At 56.3% G+C, this 21463-nt stretch overlaps 1 protein-coding gene across 4 annotated transcripts in view; it reads right to left on the bottom strand.

The window, feature by feature from the left end:
- Positions 1-21463, bottom strand: part of KIRREL3 (kirre like nephrin family adhesion molecule 3) — a 546348-nt gene that overhangs the window by 15580 nt on the left and 509305 nt on the right. For all 4 annotated transcript variants that reach the window (XM_004750228.3, XM_004750231.3, XM_004750230.3 and 1 more), the window contains exons 7-13: positions 20174-20324; positions 14249-14354; positions 8860-9008; positions 7436-7563; positions 6305-6431; positions 2333-2433; positions 244-442 (exon numbers count right to left, since the gene is read on the bottom strand). In XM_004750228.3, coding sequence (XP_004750285.1) covers positions 244-442; positions 2333-2433; positions 6305-6431; positions 7436-7563; positions 8860-9008; positions 14249-14354; positions 20174-20324 — 961 coding nt within the window. The remainder of the gene's footprint in view (positions 1-243; positions 443-2332; positions 2434-6304; positions 6432-7435; positions 7564-8859; positions 9009-14248; positions 14355-20173; positions 20325-21463) is intronic.

Genomic DNA, 21463 nt, shown 5'->3' with positions numbered 1-21463 from the left:
TTCCTGGTGTGGGCTAGGACCTTGGCTTTGGGGGAGTTGGACCCCAGAGGGCCACTTCTGGTGATCTGACCAAGACTATGGAGTACATTAGGAATTGCTCTGTGGCTTGTCCTGGTCAACCTGCCTGTGGCCTCTGTGGGGCTCTGCCAGCTCAGGACCCTGGAGGACCTTGCCTGGGGCCCTACTAGGGGGTCTATGTGGGGAGGGGGTGCGCCCGTCCCGTCATCCCCTGGCGGCCCCCACCTTGCTCCTTGAGCCGGATGATCTCCGTGTCAGAGCCGAAGCTGTTCCAGGCGGTGCAGTTGTAGATGGTCTGGAAGTCGGCCCGCACGATGTTGCTGATGGTCAGTGTGGAGATGACCCCCTCTTCGGTGCTGACCGTCTCCACTGTGTAGCGCCCCGATGTCCCTGACTCCAGCACATTCTCCTTCCAGGACCAGGCCTGTCCGAGGTGCTCAGAGTGAGGAGGAGACCCTTGCACCCGCCCTCTGCCAGCGCCGCCCTGCCACCTCCCTGCTCTGGGGCAGACGCTGTCAGGCTCGTGTCCATGCTCACGGCCACAGAGGGGTCCACACACACGTCACAACACACACGCATTACAACACACACATACTCCACGCCACACACGCGCATACCCATGCACACACACGCGAAGGCGGGGCCGCCTCAGAGGGCACTTCCACGGATGGGGGTCTCTGGCTCTTTCCTGGGACACCTTCCAGGCAGACAGGGAACCCGGTGACAGTGATGGGAGCCTCTGCCTCGGCTGCCCTGGCAGGTGTGAAGACCAGCCCTAGAGTGACTGGGCCTGGTTTGGCCGCTTTGTTCCTTCGCACAAACGTATGATCCCAGAGCTGTGTTTGTGACCATCTTAACCTGTTTTAGTTTACAAGGCTTAATTCTTGTCAGAGCCATTTTGCGCTGCTCAGCATGTAAGCACCGGCCCACGGGCCCTGGCTCGCAGCGTTGGGGTGAATGTGGCCATCTCTGCAGGCAAGTGCTCAGAGATGGTAGGTGAGGAGACTGTGTTTCCTCAGGCTTGGCACTGGTGACATGCAGGACTGGAACGTTCCTGGTTGGGGGGCTGTCCCGTGCATTGCAGGAATTTCAACAGCATCCCTGGTCAACACCTGCTTGATGCGGGTGGCACCCCTCCAAATTGTGACCAACAGAAATGTCTCCTGACGTTGCCAAATGTCCCCGGTGGGAGGGGGAGGGCAAGGTTGTCCCACTGAGAGCCATGGGCCAAGAGTTAGATGTTTATGAAGAGAAAGATCATGCAAACACTCTCAAGAGTGAACGGGTTATTCTGATGGGCATGGGTTACAGTTATAACTGAAAAAAAAAATTAAAGGGCAGAGGGAAGGGGGTGCTCATAGGTATTAGAACTATGTATGATTTCCTGTAAATTGTGTGTGAATTTTTCACATATTGAATGAGCCGAATGCCTGAGAAAGTGTGGGATGCCCTAGCCATATTGGAGTTTACAGGATGACCCCTTGAGCAGCGTCTCAGTCCCTGGTATGCACACACCCCTGTTGCTCAGTGCACAACCCCTACATCCTCCCCGATGGAGCTGCCCTGGGGCAGATGTTCATCAGGACTATGCCAGGCATTGGGGGCCACTAAAAATAGTATCTGAATTCCACTAATGCTAGAAAATGCTCCCCTTTGTCTGTTTTCATGCCTGGGCTCCCACTGGTTTCAGATAGACGTGGGTGAAGACGCTGGCTTTTACAACATCTGGCCGGGCCCAAGTGTGAATTCTTCAGGTTGCCTTAGCGACCCTGCGGGGACAGGGATGAGTTTTGCAGAAGGGACGGAAAATGGAACGGTACTTTTTTGGGGGGGAGGGGAGAACTCAGTAAGTTCATGGGACAGGGCTCTCCATTGAGCATTAGGACTGTGGAGGACTTGGGGGCTGGGGGACAAAGAAAGGAGGTTGCCGACTAGAAACCACACACTGTCTAGGATTTTGCCAAAGATGGGCCTTAAACTCAGGAAAGGGAAGCAATCATTTAGCATTCCCTTCTGCTACCCTCACTCGTCCCTCTGCTCCTAGGACGCAAAACTTGGAAGCATTACTGTTACTACTGTTGGGGCCCAGCTGGAGCTCAGAGCAGAGTTAAAGACACCTGCAGACTGGCCCCGGGAGCCCGCTGTCTCCATGATGCCTTTACCAGACAGCCCAGGCAGGTGAAAAATGTTCCCCGTGGAGGACGGGAAACTCAGAGGCCTTGATGGTTGTAGGTGGTAGGCTGAAATGAGCCGCTGGGCTGCCGGCTGAGTTGGCAGGGCCCCAGCCCTCCCCTCCGGGCCCCAGAGCACTCACTATTCGGTCGGGTGGTGGTGTGCTCCGGATAAAACACTTGATCTGGCCCTTCTCCCCGTGCAGGGCATGCTGGGTCTGGGTGCTGGAGATGATGGGGGGTCCTGTTGGGGAAATAGCGTCACGTCAGGCAAACAGGGAAAGGCAGGTGCCTGGCTGGACCCTTCTTGGGCGGGGTTCAGAAGTTGACCCATGAATCCTCTCGTTCAGCACACATTTCCTGGAGGCCTGGATGTGTAAGGTGAAGTGCAAGGCAGGGGACTCACAGAGAAATGAAGCATTCAGTTGTAAACCTCTCAAGGGTTGAGGAGCGAACACTTCTAAGTCAGAATGCCCAGAAGACATAAATAAGCATCATAAAAAGGCAGTGAGTGCTCATACGGAGCGGTACACATGACGTACAAACCAACTTCAGAGGAGAGAGAACCATCCTGCTCGGCAGGTGGGGAAAGCTTTTTGAAGGAGTTGGGAAACCTAAGAAGGGAGTAGGGGAAGCGCCGGGTAGGAAGGGATGCTAAGTAATGTTGCTTAGTCTCTCTAACTAATGCCGCCCTGCCTTAGCCGGCTGCTCCGCTCGAACCATTCTCCGCCGTGTCCAGGAGAGGGCGCGCTTGCCTAACAAACCAGGTGTCCTCAGCGGGGCGGGGGCGGGGGGCGGCAAAGCAAGGGGGAAAGAGCAAGAAATGCCCACATTCCTCTACCAAGGGGGAATGCGCGGGGCATGTTCACAAGCTTCATCTCACGTCTGTCTTAGGAGATCCCGTAGTTCATGGCCTGGCCTGCCACTGAGACGGCCCAGGTGAGACCACGGGTCCAACGCTGATCAGGACATGATCCCATCCAGACTGTGTGTGTGTATGAGAGAAAGAGAGAGAAAATGTTTATGGTTGTGTCCAGGAGTCCCTGTCTTACCTACCTCATCCCACAGCCTAGACAGTGCCCCTGCAGTCTCAGAGAGCGCCTCCTGTCCAGTTCTGCCTTTTATCCCACCTAAGTCTTCCCCAAGCAGGGCCCACCTGGCCCGGAAAGTGGGAGGGACAAGGGGCGAAGTCCGCTGTTTGCTCAGCTAACCTCCTGGCGGGGGCTGGGGCGGCTGGAGCCAGGGGTGTAGGAGATGGAGAACTTCCTGCCTCCTTCCCAATCCCTCAGGGAAAAGGCTGGGTCTTAGGTGGCAGAAAACGGAGGAGAAAGAGCTCAAACAAGGGATCTGGAGGACAAGCAAAATTATGCTGGGAACAAAACAAAAACCGCTGCAAACATAATTGCTGTTTATTAGCCACCTTAATTAAAACAGATTTGCATTTCTATGAGTAGCTCTCAGCCAAGGGAGGGGGCGAGGTTCTGGAAGACACTCAGGTGACTGCTGCGGAGTTTAGGACGCTTAACAGCCTGGAGCTGGGTGCGGCAGACTTGGGGGTGGGGTGAGGGGGTGGGGTGGGGTGGGGTGGGGTGGGGTGGGGGAACCCCGGGGGGGGGGGGGACCCTTTTGGGAGGGGCTTCCACCCCGGGGTGGCTCCGAGCCTGGGCTGAGCCGAGTGTCTCTCTTACATATTTGTGTTCCAAGAAGCCTTTGGCCAAAAGGCAGGAGGGTTTGATATTTGAGGAACTTGGATGGCACTTGGCCTTGCTGCCAACTGAAAGTGATGATACCATAAAACGTTTTCCCCTTCACTTCTCAGGAACTAGGAATTCTCTGGGGGCGGGGGGCGGGGGGGGGGACGGTGGTTCTCGGGCATTCTAAAAGCCATCAGGCAAATGCATAAGTATTTAAGGGCTTCTTAGAAGAAAAAAGAAATCAGAGTACAGGTGGGGATGGGCAGTCAAAGTGGTGGGAGGGTGTTTATCTCCCCCTCCCTGCAGATCCCTGGTTTGAGTCAAACCAGGTAAGACCCAAGCCAGTTTACTCCCCAGAAGGCAATGCAGCAGTCGCCCACCAGCTGTGGTGTGCTGTGAGAAGAACCCCATCTCACTTTGGATACTCTCATAATGTCTGCTCCCTACAGCCCAGCCGAGGCCCTTTTCCAAAGGGCTTCGCCATCCCTTTACCTGTTCTCTAGCTCTTTCCTCTCCCACGTTGGCTCTTCCCTCCCCGACCCGGGGCCACTTAATTCATCCCCCTGCATCAGGGCGAGATGACCCTGATTCAGCAGAAACAAATGAATAGCTTCCTTGCTTCACTCCGATCTCTTGGGTGTTTCTCTTCCTGGCAATCTAGGGGACCCTGTGCTGGAAAGATTGGAGGCGGTGAGGGGATATAAACACAATCCCTGGGGGGGGGGGCGTTCAGATCAAACCGTGCGTAGCCGCCAGAGCCAGGCTGGGGTGTCCCTTCCAAGTAATGTACTCCCTGAGGTATGCGTGCACAACCTCCTCAAGAAACCACTTTGAATCCCTGCTGGGAAATGCTGGAACATCTAAAGTGACAATGAAATGTCAGTTCCTCCTTTGTCCATTTTGTTTTCCCCAGAAATGGGGATGTTCCTTTAAAAGCTTCAGACCCCTCCAGGGTCCCCAGCCCGCTGGTCTGGTCCTGGGGCCAGCAGTTGGGAGCTGGGCAGAGTCATGGGTCAGCACCCAGAGCGGGCGTCGGGGGAGGCCACAGCTTTCACGGGTCCCGGTGCCTGAGCCCCGTGTCAGACACCGGAGCAGCAGGAAAAGGCTGCAGCCTGCGTTGCCATGGATATACGGAGGCGCGATTGGATGCTGTTATTTTTAGCCCTGCAGTGCCAATTTATTGGTGGCATCCTGGGGACATGGGGGAGGCAGGAAGACTCCTGAGTCAGGGTTCTGCCCAGGACAGGTGGCCTGTGAGTGCCCCCGGGCTCTGAGTAGATTCCCCCTTCCTCTGGGGTTGCCAGGACTCTGGGGGAGAAGGAGAGGGAAAGAAAGCAGAGAGAGCAGTGAGGGGTGGGGGATGCTGGCTCATGGGGCGTCTGGAGGGGGATGGCTGAGGAAGAACCAAGCTGGTTTTAGTTTTCTAGCAAAGGGGGAGAATGAGCGAGGCTGCCTGTGGACAGCTTGGGCGGAGATGAAGCCAGGAGGGCTGATTTCTAGAACATGGCTTAGCCCCTCCCTAGCACCTTGATCTGGGGCCAGGACCCAGGGGTCCTGCAAAGGTCGGTCTGGGGCTCGGGTCCCGCTGCAGCTCAGAGCTTCCAGGCTTTGACCTGAGGCAGACTCTGTGGGACCAGGGGGCTCACAAAGGGAATCCAAAAACCCAGTGGAGGGAGGAAGTTTGGAAACAGTGCAAGGGCTTGGCATTAGCTTTTCTCGCTCTTTCCAACCTGCAGCTTTGGTTGCCCACCCCAGCGGGAGCCCATACCATGGATGCGACGCCAGATTTCCATCAAGGTGCTGCAGCCTTCCCGGGTCGGACCCAGCTTCTCTGGGACCTTCTATAGGGCATCATCCAGGCTGGTCTGACACTCTGTCCCCTAAATGTGTCATCTAGCAGTCGTCTGTGTTCTAGGGCTGTCAGAAAACCCTCTCCTGCTGTAATGGTTTTATGGTGTGTGATAAGAATCTGCCCTCAGGAGGACCCCCTGAATGCTTGGTCTTGTGGAAATTGTGACAGGTCTCTCTGAGCAGCGGTCACGCAATGGGAAGGGGCCAACTCGGACTTGCAGAGATGCTCCCTTAAATTTCCCCCAAGGCCTAGGTCAAGGTCAGAGGGTAGATGCATTATCTGAGTCGGCTGTGGAGTGATCCTCAGACGCCTTCCTCTTGGCCAGGATAAAATTAATCAGCTACCACTTTTAAGCACTTCCAAGCACCAAAGAAGGAGGAAGGGGACCCAACTAGCCAGGTCCTTCCTCACCTCAGGGCTGGGCTTTGACATGGACTCAAAGAGGTGGGCAGAAGTGCTATGGATCCAGAACCAGCGACAGTCCCTCTGAGGCAGTGCCTGGGACCAAGATGCCTTGGGCCCCTCTCTGCTCCCTCTCACCCCACTTAGCATGAGTCGGGGGGTCTTACCATTGACCGTCAGGGTCACCTCTCGCTCCCCAGCCCCAACCCGGGGCACCACGGCTCGGCACACATACTTCCCAGCATCCTCCTGGCGGACGGTTTTGAGGGTCAGGGTCTTTTCATTGCTCAGCACCTGGGAGAATTGTGGAGGGTCAGACACAGAAAGCAGAGCCGGGCTCTGTCGCCCAGAGCCAGAAGGGCTGCAAGGCGGGCCTGCTGTAAGTGACCCAGTCTTCAGCATGGCAAGAAGGTGCGGGGGTGGGGTGGGAGGCTGTGTGTCCTGTGAGCTGGCCAGGGGAGAGTCACAGCCACACACCAGCTTGAAGCCCTAAGGGCCAGGAACAAGGGGAGAGGGGAGGGTACGCCCCTGTCTGGGGCCCGAAGGCTTGATGTCTCGCAGACAGGGCTGCCCACCAACCTGAACCATGCTGCCCCCAGCGATCTTGTTTGCGGGTGCCTGGACCTGTTTTTTCAGAGTCATTTTCAGTATCCTTTTGGGATAGAGTTTGGGGGTGATCCAAGGACTTTGGCCTTAGCTGGCTCTGAGTTCGAATCCTGACTTGGGCCGTGATGACCTACGTGGCCTGGGGCAGTTACTTATCTGCTCTGATGTTCTTTCTTTATTTCTAGGACAAGGCAATCCTGCTCACAGGACAGAGCAGTGTCTGGCCCATAGCAGGCCACACAGAGACCAGTTTCTGTCCACCTCTCCCTTGACTTTCCTCCCAAAGCTCTCGCTGGTCCTCCTGAGGGGAGGGGTGTCTGATAACCTTATATACCCTAAAAAACACATTTATCTTAAAATAAGAACACAGGAAGACTGTGAAACCTAGCTCAAAAGCTAAAGGATAACTAACTATTTGGGCAAAGTGGAAAAGGCTTTCTAGAGACTTTTTACTCCCCGCACATCTGTGACTACCTGCTTTTCCTCTAAGTTTTATGGTAGGGTGAAACCGTAATGGTTGGGTATGTTTAGTACTCAGGGGGTACCTGTGAGTATCTGGGGTTCCCTCTCTTCTTTCTGGGCTCCTTCTCCCTTCAGCTTACACTGGAGGTTAGTGCCTCCAGTCAAAGAGTGAGGGCGGCCGAGGCAGTTCCGGTGGTCCAAGGCCCGTGGGGTCTGAGCTGAGGACTTACCACGCCCGAGCCCCGCTTCATCCAGACGATGGTCAGGGAGGGGTTGCCTGTCCAGGCACAGCTGAAGACGGCATCGGAGCCCAGATCCACGAGCAGGGATTGGGGCTCTGTGGTCATCCTGGGCCCAACTGTGAAGGGAGGAAGGGGGAGACAGAGCTCTTGGTGGGCTGGGAGCTCTGGGAGAGGCGTCTGAGAGAGAGAGTCCGGGAAGTAAGGAAGAGAGACCCCCAGTTTCCCAGCTTGGCCTTCCGCAGGTCCACCTGCTGGCAGCAAGAGCCCTAGGAAAGAGTGCTCTGGCCCCATTTCTGCTGGGATTTGCCCCCATCTCCCGTCCTTTGTCCTGCTTCCAGGAAGCTCCCACCCCAGCCCTCAGGCAGAAGGGACTCCCTCCTGCTCCAGAAATCCTGGGTGGTGGCAGCTTTCTGTGTCTGCCTTTAGGTCCTTGTCTACCTCCTCCGAGCTTCAGCTTGGGGATCTGGATTCCAGTTACCCTGTGCGCCCGGAGCCCAGCTCCTGGAGCCCGTCCAGCGTCCTCCCATGGGTTCTGAGACAAGGCCTAGAGGACACCATGCCTCTCCCTGTGTTCTCCACACCCTTGGAGCCCGCAGGTCATGCTCCGTTCTAGCCCTTTCCAGCCTTTTTCCAACCCCCATGAAGTAGCTGGGCCTGCCCCCAGGCCCCTGCTAAGTGTGGGTGAGTGTTAGCGGAAGCTTCTCTCCGCCTACCCCCTGCACACCACCTGGAACCAGAGCCTCCTGGGGACCAAACCTTGGTTCCCAGAGTGGTGCAGTGGTGGAACTGCAGGCGCGGTGTTGGGACGGCGTGCAGACCACTGCTTGGCTGCTTTCCAGGAGCCGAAGACTGTGAAAACCAGGGTCCAGAGACCCGGATTAGTCCCTTGGACAGGGAATAAGGGCAAGGTGGTGATCACTGATTCTGTTGAGGCCCCTGGGGATAAGGGGAGGGGTCAGATATAAGAAAGTTTGTAGAAGTACTTTTCAAACTGTAAATCCAGTAGAGGAGCTCATGCTTATCGCCGTGAAAACATCCAACCCCTGGGTCAATGCTGGGCTGGCTCCCCTGGGCTCCCCACCAGGCCCCAGAAGGGAGGCGTACCCGGGTCCCCAACGGGAGGCGGCGGGGCCTGCTGTCGGCAAGGGGTTCTCTGGAGCCTGACTTGGTTCCCCTTCTGCCACTTACTTGCCGAGTGACCTTGGGCCTCCGTCCCTGCATCTGAGGAATGGGAATAATAACCCCTGCCTCCTGGGTTACTATGAGGGTCGAGGGTGGAGGGAAGCCGGAAACAACCCACCAAGAAGCTTTGCTTAAAGTGGGCAGCACTGTGAGCTTGTGTCCCAGCAGAGACACCCCAGGGGGGCGGCTCCCCTGGGGATGCCCCGCCCCGCCCCCGCGGCTGCACTCACAGTAGACATCCACGGTGCGGCTGATGTTGGTGCTGCCCAGGGCGTTGGTCACCTCGCAGGAGACAGGCTCTGAGAAGTACGTGTAGTCCACGGCGGTCCGATATACTTCTCCAGATGCTTCCTTAATGATCTGGCCCCGCTTGGCCCACCTGCAACACAGGCCCGGGAGCCGCTGTGAACCTCCGATGGCAAGGGTGTTCCTCCCACCCGGGGAGTGGGGGTGTCTCTCCAGGAGCTGGAAAGTGGGACCTGGCATGGGGGTGGCACAGGGCTAACCGCCCCCCCCGCACCCCCTCGTGCCCCCCCACCCCTGCCAGGGGCGGGGAGAGGGCGGGCAGGAATCTCTGCAGAGGGGCAACTTCTGGGGCTGGGGAAGAGTCGGTGTTGGAGGTGGTGGGCTTTGGTCTGCGGGTGACAAGCAGGTTATTTTGGAGATGGGGAAGTGGAATAATCAGTAGCTTGACCCATCTGACTGGCTAGGACAGGAATAAGCCACTGTCAGTCCCTGTCCACTGGGATCCTTGCTGAAAAAGAAGGAGGTCAGGACTAGCGGCATGAGCGCATCACACAGACGGACTTGACGGACTTGATTTCCAGACAAGGTGGACAGCTGTGCGACGGGTGTTAGCCAGGGGTTCCGAGGGCCCCTCCTCCAGCTCTCGAAGCTCTCCTGTCCTGACTCCTGTCCCCAGGGTGGGTCCCTTCCCAGTGCCCCCTCTTCCCTCCCAGGGATGGCTCTGGCCACGTGTGAAGCTGGGGCCTTTCCCTACAGATCCCCCGGGGAGAGAGTTCATAGCTTCCCCTGGCTTAACCCCGTTGTGGACAACACTTGCTTTTGAAATCACGGAACTTCCAACCGGGCTCCTCCTCTTCAAGCCTATTTTGGGGTGTTCATCTTATTATTACCCCATGACCACAAATCCCTGTAACTACAGCTTCTCTGCGGCCCCGGCCTTCAGCTCCCCTTTCTCTCTGTCCTGGATCCAGAGCTCGTGCCTCAGAGGACCGTCTCCTGCCTTCCCTCCCAGCCCGCCCCGAGAGATGGCCGTGTCTTGGCATCACGTGGAGTGCCCAGGCTGGCGTCGTGTGGTTACGATCGTGAGTTAATATCACATAATTATTAAGAACATGATTAATAATAACAATTATAGTTTAACAACAGAGCAAACCAGAGCTCCCTGAGAGCTTAAGGAGCCTCCCAACAAACCATTATGAGTTATTCATGAATCATTTCAATTTCTAACTTTAATTTAATGACCAGACTTAACAGTCAGGCACAACCCCTGCCTGAGGCAGAGAATTCAGTCCCAGACATGGTTGGGGACCTGCGTCCAAACTCTGCTCCCTCTGCCCCGCTGAATGAAGCATGGGGGCAGGCAGTGGGAGGCTGAGGGGGGCTGCAGAAGGCAGGGTGAGTGCCTCCTGCTCTCCTGGGCCTGCCCCTGGCTCGGGGAAGGGAGGTTAGGGCCCAGGAGAGCTGGTTCTGATGGGCTGTCCTCATCTGTCATTGGAGGAGTTCTTGGAGAAGATGGGGCCCTTCATGGTGAAAGTCACTGGACGGTATGAGTTTCACCCCTTCAGCCCTGAGGAGCTCAGAACTGCTGGAGCTCCCACAGGACTGGAGCCCAGCCGGACAGTTGGGGGACAAGCAGGGCTGTGCTGTTCCAGCCTGGGCCCCTGTGCAGCGGCTACCCTTAGCCCCCCAGGGCCTGTCCCTTCCTTAGAGGCCAAACAGGAGAAATTCCAAGGCTCTCCTCTCCCAGGGTCACAAGCAGGAGCCGCTTGCGGGGGCTGGGCCCTCTAGTAACCCAAACCAAAGTTTTTTGGGGGCATCCCGAGTCCCCGAAGTACTGAATCCCTGAATCCTGCTCAGTCTCTCTTTTTCCTCCCTTTCTTTATGTTCCTCTCCCACACCAATAAAACCCTTTATAGGGATCCCTTCCAGAAGCTCAAACCACCTCTTCCAGCAGCTGGCCACAGGGTCCAGGGTGACCCAAGAACAAGACCAGGTCTCTCAGTCCTTCCCTCTCCTCCCTCTCCTTTGGCTTATCTTCCACCTCCTCCTCCTTCCTGTTGGACCCTCCCCCCTCCCCCGCCCCCACCTCCACTCTTGCTCCCACCCCACCACCCCCAGCCTCTCTGAAAAGGAGTCAGATTAAGCTTTTCCCAATCAATGTCTAATTTGGCCGGAGCAAACGTAAGAGGATTAATTATTTATATCACAGAATCAGGAGGCCTGGCTGTCACAGCTGACAGGCTATCCTTACCTAGTCCTGAGTTTCACACTGGGCGGTGGTCCCTGCCCTGGGACCCACAGGGGGACATGGGGGGTTCCGAAGAGCCTCAGAGGACAGTCCCAAGAAGCAGGTGGGGAGACGCATTTCCTGGTGTGCCAGGACCCGGTCTGCCCGCCTCTGGCTCCTGGGTCTGGGGGGCAGCTGACGTGAGAGCTGAGTCCGTCGCCCCTGCTCCCACACCCACCCACGTCCCCTTCCCAGGTGCTGGGATGGAGGAGGCATAGCTCTGATTTCTGAGATCACAGCCTCGGAGCAGCACGGGAAGAAGCAATCAGGATGAACGTGCAAGAAAAGAAACACAGATCCCTGCAATCTTGTCAAAGTCAGTTGGGAAAAATCAATGTACTTCTGTGAGGAGATTTGTTTAAGGCTTTTCTTCTCGGAGGCCAACACGGCGTCCAGAACCACCATCTGCCTGCGGGCTGAGCCCTCCCTCGAGGAGCTGGGCCGGTATGGGTAGGCACGGGGGGCCCTCCTCTCTCTCCGCTCTCCCAAATTTTCCTAGAGGCCAGAAGGCCTTCTCCAAAAAGTCTCTGGGGTCCTGAAGGGAATGTGGTCCACACTGATCTGTTTTCAGGCCCTTTTCTAATCAGAGGGCCGTGAGGGCGGGTGACACGCCCCAAGAGTGAGCCTGTGCGGGAACGCCTGCCCCTTCAGACACCTCTGTGATTGGCGGCCCCTCTGTAACCAGGGGCTGACCCGGGATCCTGGGGGCCTAGGGTAGGGTGAAGGCAGAGGGAAACCTGCAAGCTCTATGCTTGTTTATTTGTTAAATTTTTAGTTTTTTAATTATTTTTTCAAAGATTTTATTTATTTATTTGACAGAGAGAGAGAGATCACAAGTGGGCAAAGAGTCAGGCAGAGAGAGAGGGGGAAGCAGACTCTCTGCTGAGCAGGGAGCCCGATGCGGGGCTCGATCCGAGAACCCTGGGATCATGACCTGAGTCGAAGGCAGAGGCTTTAACCCACTGAGCCACCCAGGTGCCCCTATTAACTTTTTAGTTAAAAAAAAAACAAACAACAACAACAACACAAAACCCCACTTTGAAATGACAGAAACATGGCAAGAATAGGCCAATTAATTGTCACATTCCCCTACATTCATTAGTTCTTAAATGTAATGTCACATTTCTTTCTTTCTTTCTTTTTTTTTTTTTTTAAGATTCCGTTTTATTTATTTGAGAGAAAGAGAGAGCTAGGGAGTGAGCATGAGTCAGTGGGAACGGGAGAGGGAAAGGGAGAGGAAGCAGCAGACTCCCCCCCCCCGCTGAGTAGGGATCCTGATGTGGGGCTCTATCCCAGGACTCCAGGATAAAGACCTGAGCCACCCAGGTGCCCCTACTGTCACATTTGTTTATGATGATCCCTCCAGAAGGAGATATGAACTTCATCATTTATCACTGGTGCTCTGCTTTTAGAGGGGGGTGACTCTAAGAGGCAGGCGGGCAGCCTGGCTGCTGGGGTCTTGGCTCACACTGTCCTGGTCATAAGGCAGGGGAGGGGTGGGGGACAGTGCTGGGTCCCCGATCATGGCCCTGCCCGCTGCCCATAACTGGGTCCTCAGGTAACCCGGAGCCTGGCAGTGAAGAGCCATGGAAGTTGTACGTTCTGGTCTCTGGGGTCCCACAGGCATTCCTGGGAGAGCTGCGAGGGCACCTGTGGGAGTCCGGGGCTGCCCAGGGAAATGGGCATTTGAGGTCTGTGGGCACGTGAGACCTAGCGTTTAGGGACTGTAAGCAGACCGCACGAGCGACAGCAGAGAGGGGCCGACCCTGTCACCGCAGGTGCCCTGAGAAAGCCCTAAGAAAGGGCCTCTCTCAGGCTGTCTGTTCTGCATCTTCAGTCACTTCCAGACAGATGCCAGATCCCAGCCAAACCACCCCGCCCCCCAGCCCCACAGGGCCCCAGGGCCATGTTTCTGCAACGCACTTTGCCCGGCCTTGGGCCCAGAGAATGGTCACACGGGACATGACAGATGGCTTTTCATCCTATTTTAAAATGTCCTCAAGGAGAAAGACTCCATGCCTTTCCTGGGTTTTGGTTCCAGGGTCCTGGTGTCGTTCAATTATCTGCACTGCGGGGAGCTCCTCCTTGCGTCCAACCCGAATCTCTCTGGCTGTCTCTTTGGCCCATTTCCTCTCACTGAGCCCTCTGGGCTGCGCTGCCTCTTGTTGTCCCTGTCCTCCACTCCCACTGGCCAGTTGATGATCTAGTCTGGGGCCATTAGCATCCCTGGCACCGGCCGCTGCAGCTTAATAACCCATCTCGATGGCGGAGATGACGCTCTGGGCTCCACCATCAAGTCTGGGCTGGCGGGGAAGGACAGCTCCGAGTTAGGGCCATGGCGAGTTCCCCAGGGCATCTAAAGGAGGTGAGTGTCCTTGTCTGCCTTTGAGCATCTCCGAGGGCACTGCGTCTTTTGAAATCCCGTCCTGCAGGGGTGCCCAGGCAGGGAGGTGCCCCGGGGAGCCAGCATGCATTATTAGGTTTCCGCGGCCCGTCCCATGCTCTGCCCCATGCTGCGGGCCCTAAGTTGCTAAATTGCAGTTCTTGCCTTCAAGGAGCTCCATCAACAAGGAAAGACAAGCGTGTAAAACACCGTGGTGCTTTTATCAGTGTTGTGAGCAGGGATGCATGGGGGCCACAGATGGACATGATCCGAGGTGCCTGCTGGACAGGGCCCTCTGTCTCCGAAATCTTACCCTGCACAGGTGAGCAGTTTGGTGGGCCCATGGCACAGATCTAGGTTCTGATCTTACTGCATCTCCTGGTTGTTTTACCTTTATTCCTCATCTGGAGCCTCTCTGCCTTTTTTCAGAAAGAAAGATAGTAGAGCTCTCCAAACAGAAGGGGTTATGCCCACTGCTTCCGGTGGAGGGGTGTTTGCATGTACATGAAGGAAAGGGAACTTCTACCTGGCCAGGGATGGATGGATGGGTGTTTGGGGAAGGGAGAAGGATCCTGGGCTCTCCCAGTGACCCAGCCCGTGCGCTGCACACTCAAGGCCACGAATGACAGCCTGTGTGATGGGCACAGGTGTGGAGGGGTCCAGGGGCCAGGCGGTGCCCTGTAAGAATCAGCAGGATTCTTACCTGTACTGGGTGACAGCCGGGTTGGCCTTTGCGGAGCAGTGGAACGTGACAACGTTGTCCTCCAGCACTGGCTGTGGTTCCACTGACAGGTTGACGAGCGGGGGGTCTGCAGAGAGAAGAGATTCCTTTGCAAACTGGGGTGCTGTGCCCATGGTTTTGGGGCAAGGAGATCCTCTGGGTGACAGGGAAGGTAAAGGCCAGAGATTCTACCAGGAGGGGCCCTGAGAGCAGCCACTATCCTGGTCGTCCCCCCAAAGTTGGGGGTCTCAGCCGGGGGCTCCCCTACTCCCTGCTTCAGCTGCCCTGGTGGGGGGTCAGGGATCCCCATGTGGATTCAAGGCCTAGTGTTTAAATGAACAACCAGACAGGAGGCGTGGCTTCCTGGGTCCCCAGACACACGCTGCCCATCTTCCAGCCTTTAGAGAGAACAAAACACTTCAGACAAGAGAGGGGGCAGAAGAGGGTGCAGGGGGCACAAGGGGAAGCATGGACACTAAGCCCCATTTAAATACACTTTTTTTTGGTCTTTGAAATGTCTGTTTCATATCTGTTTGTGTAAAGGTTCTGGTGCGTCTGTTAACTTGAAAGTGGCATTTACACCCTTTCATCAGCCTGAGCATCTCTGCTGAGCCCTGACTGGTGTCACCCAGCCCTCAGCCCCCAAGGCTGGGCAAGTCTTTCTCCTGCAACATGATGAGAAGGCAGGCTCTGAAGTGCAAAACGGTGGGAGGTGGAGGAGACAGGAAGAGAGGCAAGGGGGAGGGAAAGGAGAGGGAGAGAGGAGACAGGAGGGAGAGCTGTGGGGAAGGAGGGGGAACTGCAAACAGACAGAGAGACAGAAGGGAGGGAGGCAGGCAGACGACACCTTTACAGAGAGAGACAGGGAGAGAGACATGGACAGAGACAGAGAGAGATTGGGAAATGCAGAGGAATAAGAAAAAGAGAGAAGCAGAGAGCAGGGAGCTGGAGAGAGACACACAGAGAGATGGACATACGCACAGAAACAGAGAATCAGACGGAGACTTCACACTGAAAGCAAAAAGACTGGAGGAGACCAAGCAGACAGAGACAGAACGTGAGACGGGGCGCTGGGGAGAGAGACCACCCAGTATCGAGGACTGGAGAACCAAGGCAGGAGAGAGATGCAGAGAGGTAGGAAGAGGGAAACGAGACCAGCGCCTGATCTTCGTACTCATTACGGTGTATAGGGCCGGCGGGCGTACAAGCCTGAGCTGAGTAAGGAGGCAGCATGGTCCCTGCCACTCAGGCAGGGTCCCAGGCCACATCTTCGGCAGCTCTCACCCGAGATCACGGCAAACTGAGGGAGGGTAGTGGACTTCTTAGGGGTTCCATCTAGCCCATTTTCAGCAGCAGAAGAAGCCAGTTTCTCAGAGACCACGGAGAAACATGTTGACCCCTCTTGGGCACCTGCGAAGGGCCCCACAAGGGGAGCAGGACTCCAGCTGCTCCAGCCTGAGCGTCTGTTTGAAACCACAGGTGGGCTTCCGAGACCCTAGAGTCTTACGCACAGGCCTCAGGCTATGAACGGAGGCCAGCCCACCCTGGAGTTGGGATCCCTGGACCACTCAGGCCCTCTTTGTCCTGCTGGTGCTCAAGCCGGGTCTTGCTTCCTTGCACAGTGCCCGGGTCCAGCGGCGGGGGCCAGGGAGGTGGCCCACAAGGTTGCACCTGTATCCGCAGGGAACTTGAAAGACATGGGGGGGAGAACTCTGGTTCCTGAGCAGGGTGGCGGACTCTTCTGGGGACCCCGATCTCCCTGCATGAGATCCGGATGCAGACCACGGTCCTGGGAGCTCCTGTTACAGCAGCCGTGGAGAATTTCATGGAGAATTACAAGGGAGGTGACAGGGATTTCAATGATCTCTATCTTTGTTTTTAAAGCATAATTCAAGGAGGGAGGCAGATGGCAAGGACCAGCCATGAGAGCTTTCTTCCCACCCCGTGGAGAGCTAAGACCCCCAGAACCTTGTAGCTTCTCCCTAGCTGCTGCCCATTGGCTGGCCCCCATCCCCCCAACCCCAAGCTGAGGGCCCCCAGCTTCCAGGGCGGGTACCATCAACGGTCCCTGCTCTCTTTCTCTGCAGGGTGAGCTGCCTCAACTGGGCATCCGAGGGCCCCCTCCGGCTCCGATGGCCCCAACCCTAGAGATGTGGAGACCCATGGAGGAGTGTGCATCTCGCTGCATGTTGGAGAAACTTGTCCTAAGGCAGAGGAATTTGGTGATGGCCATCTAGAGCCAAATGCATGGCTGGCTCACGGCCTCGCATTGTGAAATTCAGTACTGAGAGGCAGAACAGAGTCCCTCAGTGCAACTGTTGTTGGAGGAAGTCATGGCACAAGTTGGACAGAACGTAGAATCTACCTGGCACAGAACTTGGGGGGGGTAGCCCCAGGAGGACCCTCCCCACCTGGGTGTCTTTTATAGAGGGAGGAGTCTTGGGGAGCAGGGTGATGGAGTATACACCTGTTAGGGTCCCTTCCTGCCACCCGCCATTCTGACTTTATCCCATGCATGCCCTTCTCCGGCAGCTTCTTTACCTGGGCTAAATCCTTAGTACCCCAGCTTTCTTGAAGGGCCCCAAGAGAATGGGTCCCCAGGAGGCTGGTGCACCTGCCAGTCTCATCTGCACCTCTCCCCCGAACCCTGAGGTCCCTGTGTCCCTCTGTCCACCCCTCTGCTCTGGATGCGCCGGATATGAATTTTCAGGAGCCTGCCAGGCTCCAGAGGTATAAATAGTTTATGTCATATCCAACTATTAGACACGATTTTAATCCCACTTGTGATGTCGGCTGCATCGCTTGCAGGAGGGCGGCTTTGATGTCGCCGGTGGAACTGAGATCATATTGAACAGATGTTAGAGCTGAGAGTCTGTTAGCGTTTCCATCAGCAACCTGCGTGTGCGTGTGTGTGCGCGCGTGTGTGTTCTGGGAAGCAGTACAGCGCGGGGGGGCGGGAAAGGGAGAAACTCCATGACTCAGTGATTTTATGGCACGTTCATTTGCGACTTGGCAGCTGGATGCAGCGTCCAGATGTAGTGGGACTTTGGGGTGTTCAGCTTTCTCTCCCATTACTCAATCTGGGGGCTTTGTCTTCCGTTGGGTAACATATAAAGACCAAGGGAAACAAACAACAAATGTGCTTTTGCTGAGTTTGGATGCTTCTTGGTTGACTGAGAAAATAAGCAGGTTTGCAAAGGCAGCTCTGATCCGGCCCGTGGTGTCCACAGTAAACAGCGGGACGCTTACTGAATGAACAAGTGGGTAAATGGAGGAGGAAGGAGGCAGAGGGAAGGTGGTAGAGCGAGCGTGTGCTTTTGCTAGGCAGGCAGAAGGGAACACCTTCAGGAGAGGCGGCAAGGGGCGGGAGACCTCTCCCCCGTTCAGGCTGAGAGGGGAGCTGTGCATGGGAGGGACAACGGACAGGTGCAGCGAGCTGAGCCTGAGCCGGGCACAAACGCTGGAAGCATCCCCGAACGATTTCATTGAATCCTCACAGCCATTGTATGACGGCCGTTGTCATTTGCACAGATGGGAGAACTGAGGCACGGTGGTTACCGTGAGGCCAGCATCATTCAGTAAGTGGCAGAGCCGGAATTTCAAGCAGGAGGAATGCTGTGACCTTGACCATTTCCCTGTCCAGCCTCCGATGGGGCTGACCTAGGGATCGGGGCCCCGGAGCTGCAGCCTCTCTGGGATTTCATGTCTGATGCCTCCTGCTTTGTGTGGCAGAGGCGTCCTTGGAAAGAGAGCCAGCCAGGACGTGGAGACTGGGCCAGGCTGGTGTTCTCCTCTGATGGAGACTGTCAGCCGTGTGCCCTGGTGAATGGATCATCCCCCTAGAGCGCATTAGGGGGGTGCCTTTGAAAAGCTGGTGGGGTGTGGTTAGGATGGTGGCATTCTTGGTGACAGGAGGGCTTCTCCCAGCCTGGAGGGGAGCTTGGCTGCTGCTGGGTCCCCCCCCCCACCCCGCCGGGGCCCAGGCTGCTGGCATGGGGAGCTGCCAGCTGGCTCCTTTTGTGTGGGATTCCATAGCTGGTGTGGGCCTCCTGACCAGATTGGGGATCTGTGGGGGGTCCAACCGGCAGCCTGGCAGTGGGAGGCTTGGATGTCTCATGTCCCCCATCCTTATTCCTCCCCGACTGGGCTCGTGTCTGGAGAGAGCTCGGATCACGGTCAGTCTAAGGGCAAGAGGAGACTGGGGACATCGTGTGGTCCAAGGACAAGGAACTGGCATTCCTGGAGTAAAGTGTGTGACAAACTTCGGCCCTCACTGCCCATGGGTTGGGGAGCCTTTTGGGATGCTGGACCACTCGATCCCCAGAGCATCTTGCTTCCTGTCCAGAGCTGGGCCCACAGCTGGTGCTCGGAAGAAGTAGGCGGGTGTGGACAGCCAGGGAGGGAGGCTGTCAGAGTGAGCGTCTCCCTCCCATCACCCTGGTCCCAGGTCTGGCAAGGGCCCCACTGTTCTTGGCTCTCAGTAAATGAGGAGCAGAAAAAGAAGCCTCCAGCTGGTGGGTGTGATCGAGTGGGGGTTACTAGCCCGTGAAGATGGTAAAGAAAAGATAAATCTTCTCCAAGGACTCGGCGGCTGGGTCTGGGTGTGTGGAGCAAGCCCGTCTCAGGGTTATAATGGTTTCTGTTGCCTTCTGGAATCTAGGCAGCAGCTGCCGGGGTTCTAGAGAGACTGGGGACGGCCACTCGCTGGCTCCCAAGATGGGCCCTGGGAACACCAGGACGCAGCCCCAGAGCCCCACAGAGCCACGCGGAGCACAGAACCCAGAAGCCTCATGTGAGCGGGGCTGGTAGGTGGGGGATTTTTGATATAGAATGAATAAAGTAGTAAGGAGGAAATGAATGCCAACCTTCAGGTCCAGCCTGCTGCCACATCAGCCCCTAGCACACAGTGACATCGTGCATTGTGGGAAGGGCATTTAAGGCAAGAAAAGTCCACTTCTGAGAGCTGGTACTCAGACCCAAGCTAGTCCGGTGCTGGGAGTAAGGTTGTGGGACCACCTTTCTGAGCACTTGTTGTTCTCTGGGGCCAACAGGCACTTGAGGGAGACTGTAGGAAAGCACTGGGAATCTGTTTAGGTGGCTTTTGGAATAGGGGGCTGGTGGGGATTGAATGCCTGGTGACTATTGACATTGACTGTGAGAACCGACACCTGCTGAGGACCTGCTGTGTGCAGTGTAGAAGAGGGGTTGCGGTGTGGGCTGCGGAAAGCCGAGCTCTCTACATCTGACGGTCTGTGGCTTTGGGCAGACTGACTGACCTTGGGGTGCCTGCTTCCCACAGAGGGACCACCGGCAACCTACTCCAGTGGTTGTTGTAAAGATGAAATGGTCCCTGGAAAGTGCAGGTTGACTGAAAGACTACTCTGCTTCTTCTCTCCTTGAACCCTTCTGTAAGAGGGGCCCCATGTACCTACCCTCTGTAGGGCATGGGCTGCTGTGGGGGGAGCCCTGAGCTCCCTGCTGCCCCCAGGCCCTCTGCCCTGGCTTTCTCGCCAAGGGAGCGTGTGGGCTCCCCGTGGTAAAGCAGAGCTAGGGGCCTGCTTTATATTTATTGATGTGGAAAGTTCTACCTGAAACAGTTTGGAAATGTGGCCTGAACAAGTCATCGGCCAAAGATTCTCATCTGATGTCGTGACTTCGTGTGACAATAAGGACAAGCCCTCGGGGCGCCCACAAACGCAACCTGGGCCAGTCTGGGGAGCTGTCGGACCCATTTCCTGTCTTCAGACACCTTGCAGGCTGTGGTGCTGGCTCTGGTGAGCTGCTTGTCCAGGCCTGGCTCTTCCCCCCAACCTGTGTTCCAGGCAGGGAGTGCTGGAGGTGGGCAGTGGTGGGGGGTGGTGTGCTGCCCCGGGCCTGGCCCCCTGCGTGGGCTGAGTCAGTACTCACGCTGGATGTCTATGGTGACCGAAGTCTCCTTCCCTCCCGGGATGGCTTTGTTGGTGGCTCGGCACACGATGCTCTGCCCATTCTCCACGTCGCCCGGGGAGATGAAGAGGGTACTCACGATGCTCTCGCGCTTGCCATCTCGCAGCAGGGTCTGAGAGAGCAGGGAGAGAAGCCCCCAGGTCATTCGGCTGGAGTGGCCTGGGCAGGTAGGGGAAGACATGACCCAGCCTCAGTGGAGAAGAAGAAGCCCTCGGCCCCAGACAGCCAAGGGTGCAAGTGTCCCCAGATAGCTGGGGGGGTTCCTGGTGGCTCCCTGGCCTGGCCGCGCCCTGGGCTGCAGAGGGACAAAGGAACTATTCCACCATGTGGGAAAAGCCTGGACTTGTAGACTCCAAAGGAAATCCGGCTGCAGGTGTCCTCTGGTGTCTGGGGGGGCCTCTGGGTCTGCAGGCAGCACGTGCAGCCGGTAGTGGGGGAGGTGCTGTCCCCCTCCTCCCAGGCAGTGATGTCACTGGTACGAAGGGCTGCAACTTGGGGCATGGGGGTAAGGGCAGGGCTGGGCCGGGGATGCATGTAGAATCAAGGCACACTGACCATTTCATTCCTTTATCTATAAACCCTTTCAACCTTTCTTTTTCTTCTTCTTCTTCTTCTTCTTTTTTTTTAAAGATTTTATTTATTTATTTGACAGACAGAAACCACAAGTAGGCAGAGAGGCAGGCAGAGAGAGAGGAGGAAGCAGGTTCCCAGAGAGCCCGAGGCGGGGCTCGATCCCAGGACGCTGGGATCATGACCCGAGCCAAAGGCAGAGGCTTTAACCCACTGAGCCACCCAGGCGTCCCCCCTTTCAACTTTTCAAATCATTTCACTTCCTGACCTCGTTAGATCCCCGACCAATTGGAGGCGGGACAGATGCCATTGCTGGCCTGGTGACAGTGGAGAAAATAGACAAGACCAGGAGGGATGCAGAGCTTTACCAAACTTACACTGCAAGTTGGGGGTGAGATAAGTAGGAGGGTCCTATAATGGGCTGAAGAGTGCCCCCCCCCCAATTAATTTCTTGGAGCGTCACAATGTCATCTGATTTGGAAATAGGGTCTTCGGAGTAATGTGTAATTAGTTAAGGATCTCCAGATCATCCTGGATGGGGTGCGGGAGGGCAAATCCAATGACTGGTGTACTTTGAAGGAGAGGAGAGGACATAGAAAGGAACGAGGAAGAAGGTCATGGGAAGACAGGCAGAGACGGGAGTGATGTGGCCACAAGCCAAGGGACTCCAGGAGCCAGGAG

This window comes from Mustela putorius, unplaced genomic scaffold, assembly GCF_011764305.1.
Source record: "Mustela putorius furo isolate JIRA1106 unplaced genomic scaffold, ASM1176430v1.1 tig00000460_pilon_pilon_pilon, whole genome shotgun sequence".
Lineage (NCBI taxonomy): Eukaryota > Metazoa > Chordata > Mammalia > Carnivora > Mustelidae > Mustela > Mustela putorius.
Note: the sequence above shows the minus strand (reverse complement) of the source record. Positions and strands in the feature narration are given on the sequence as shown.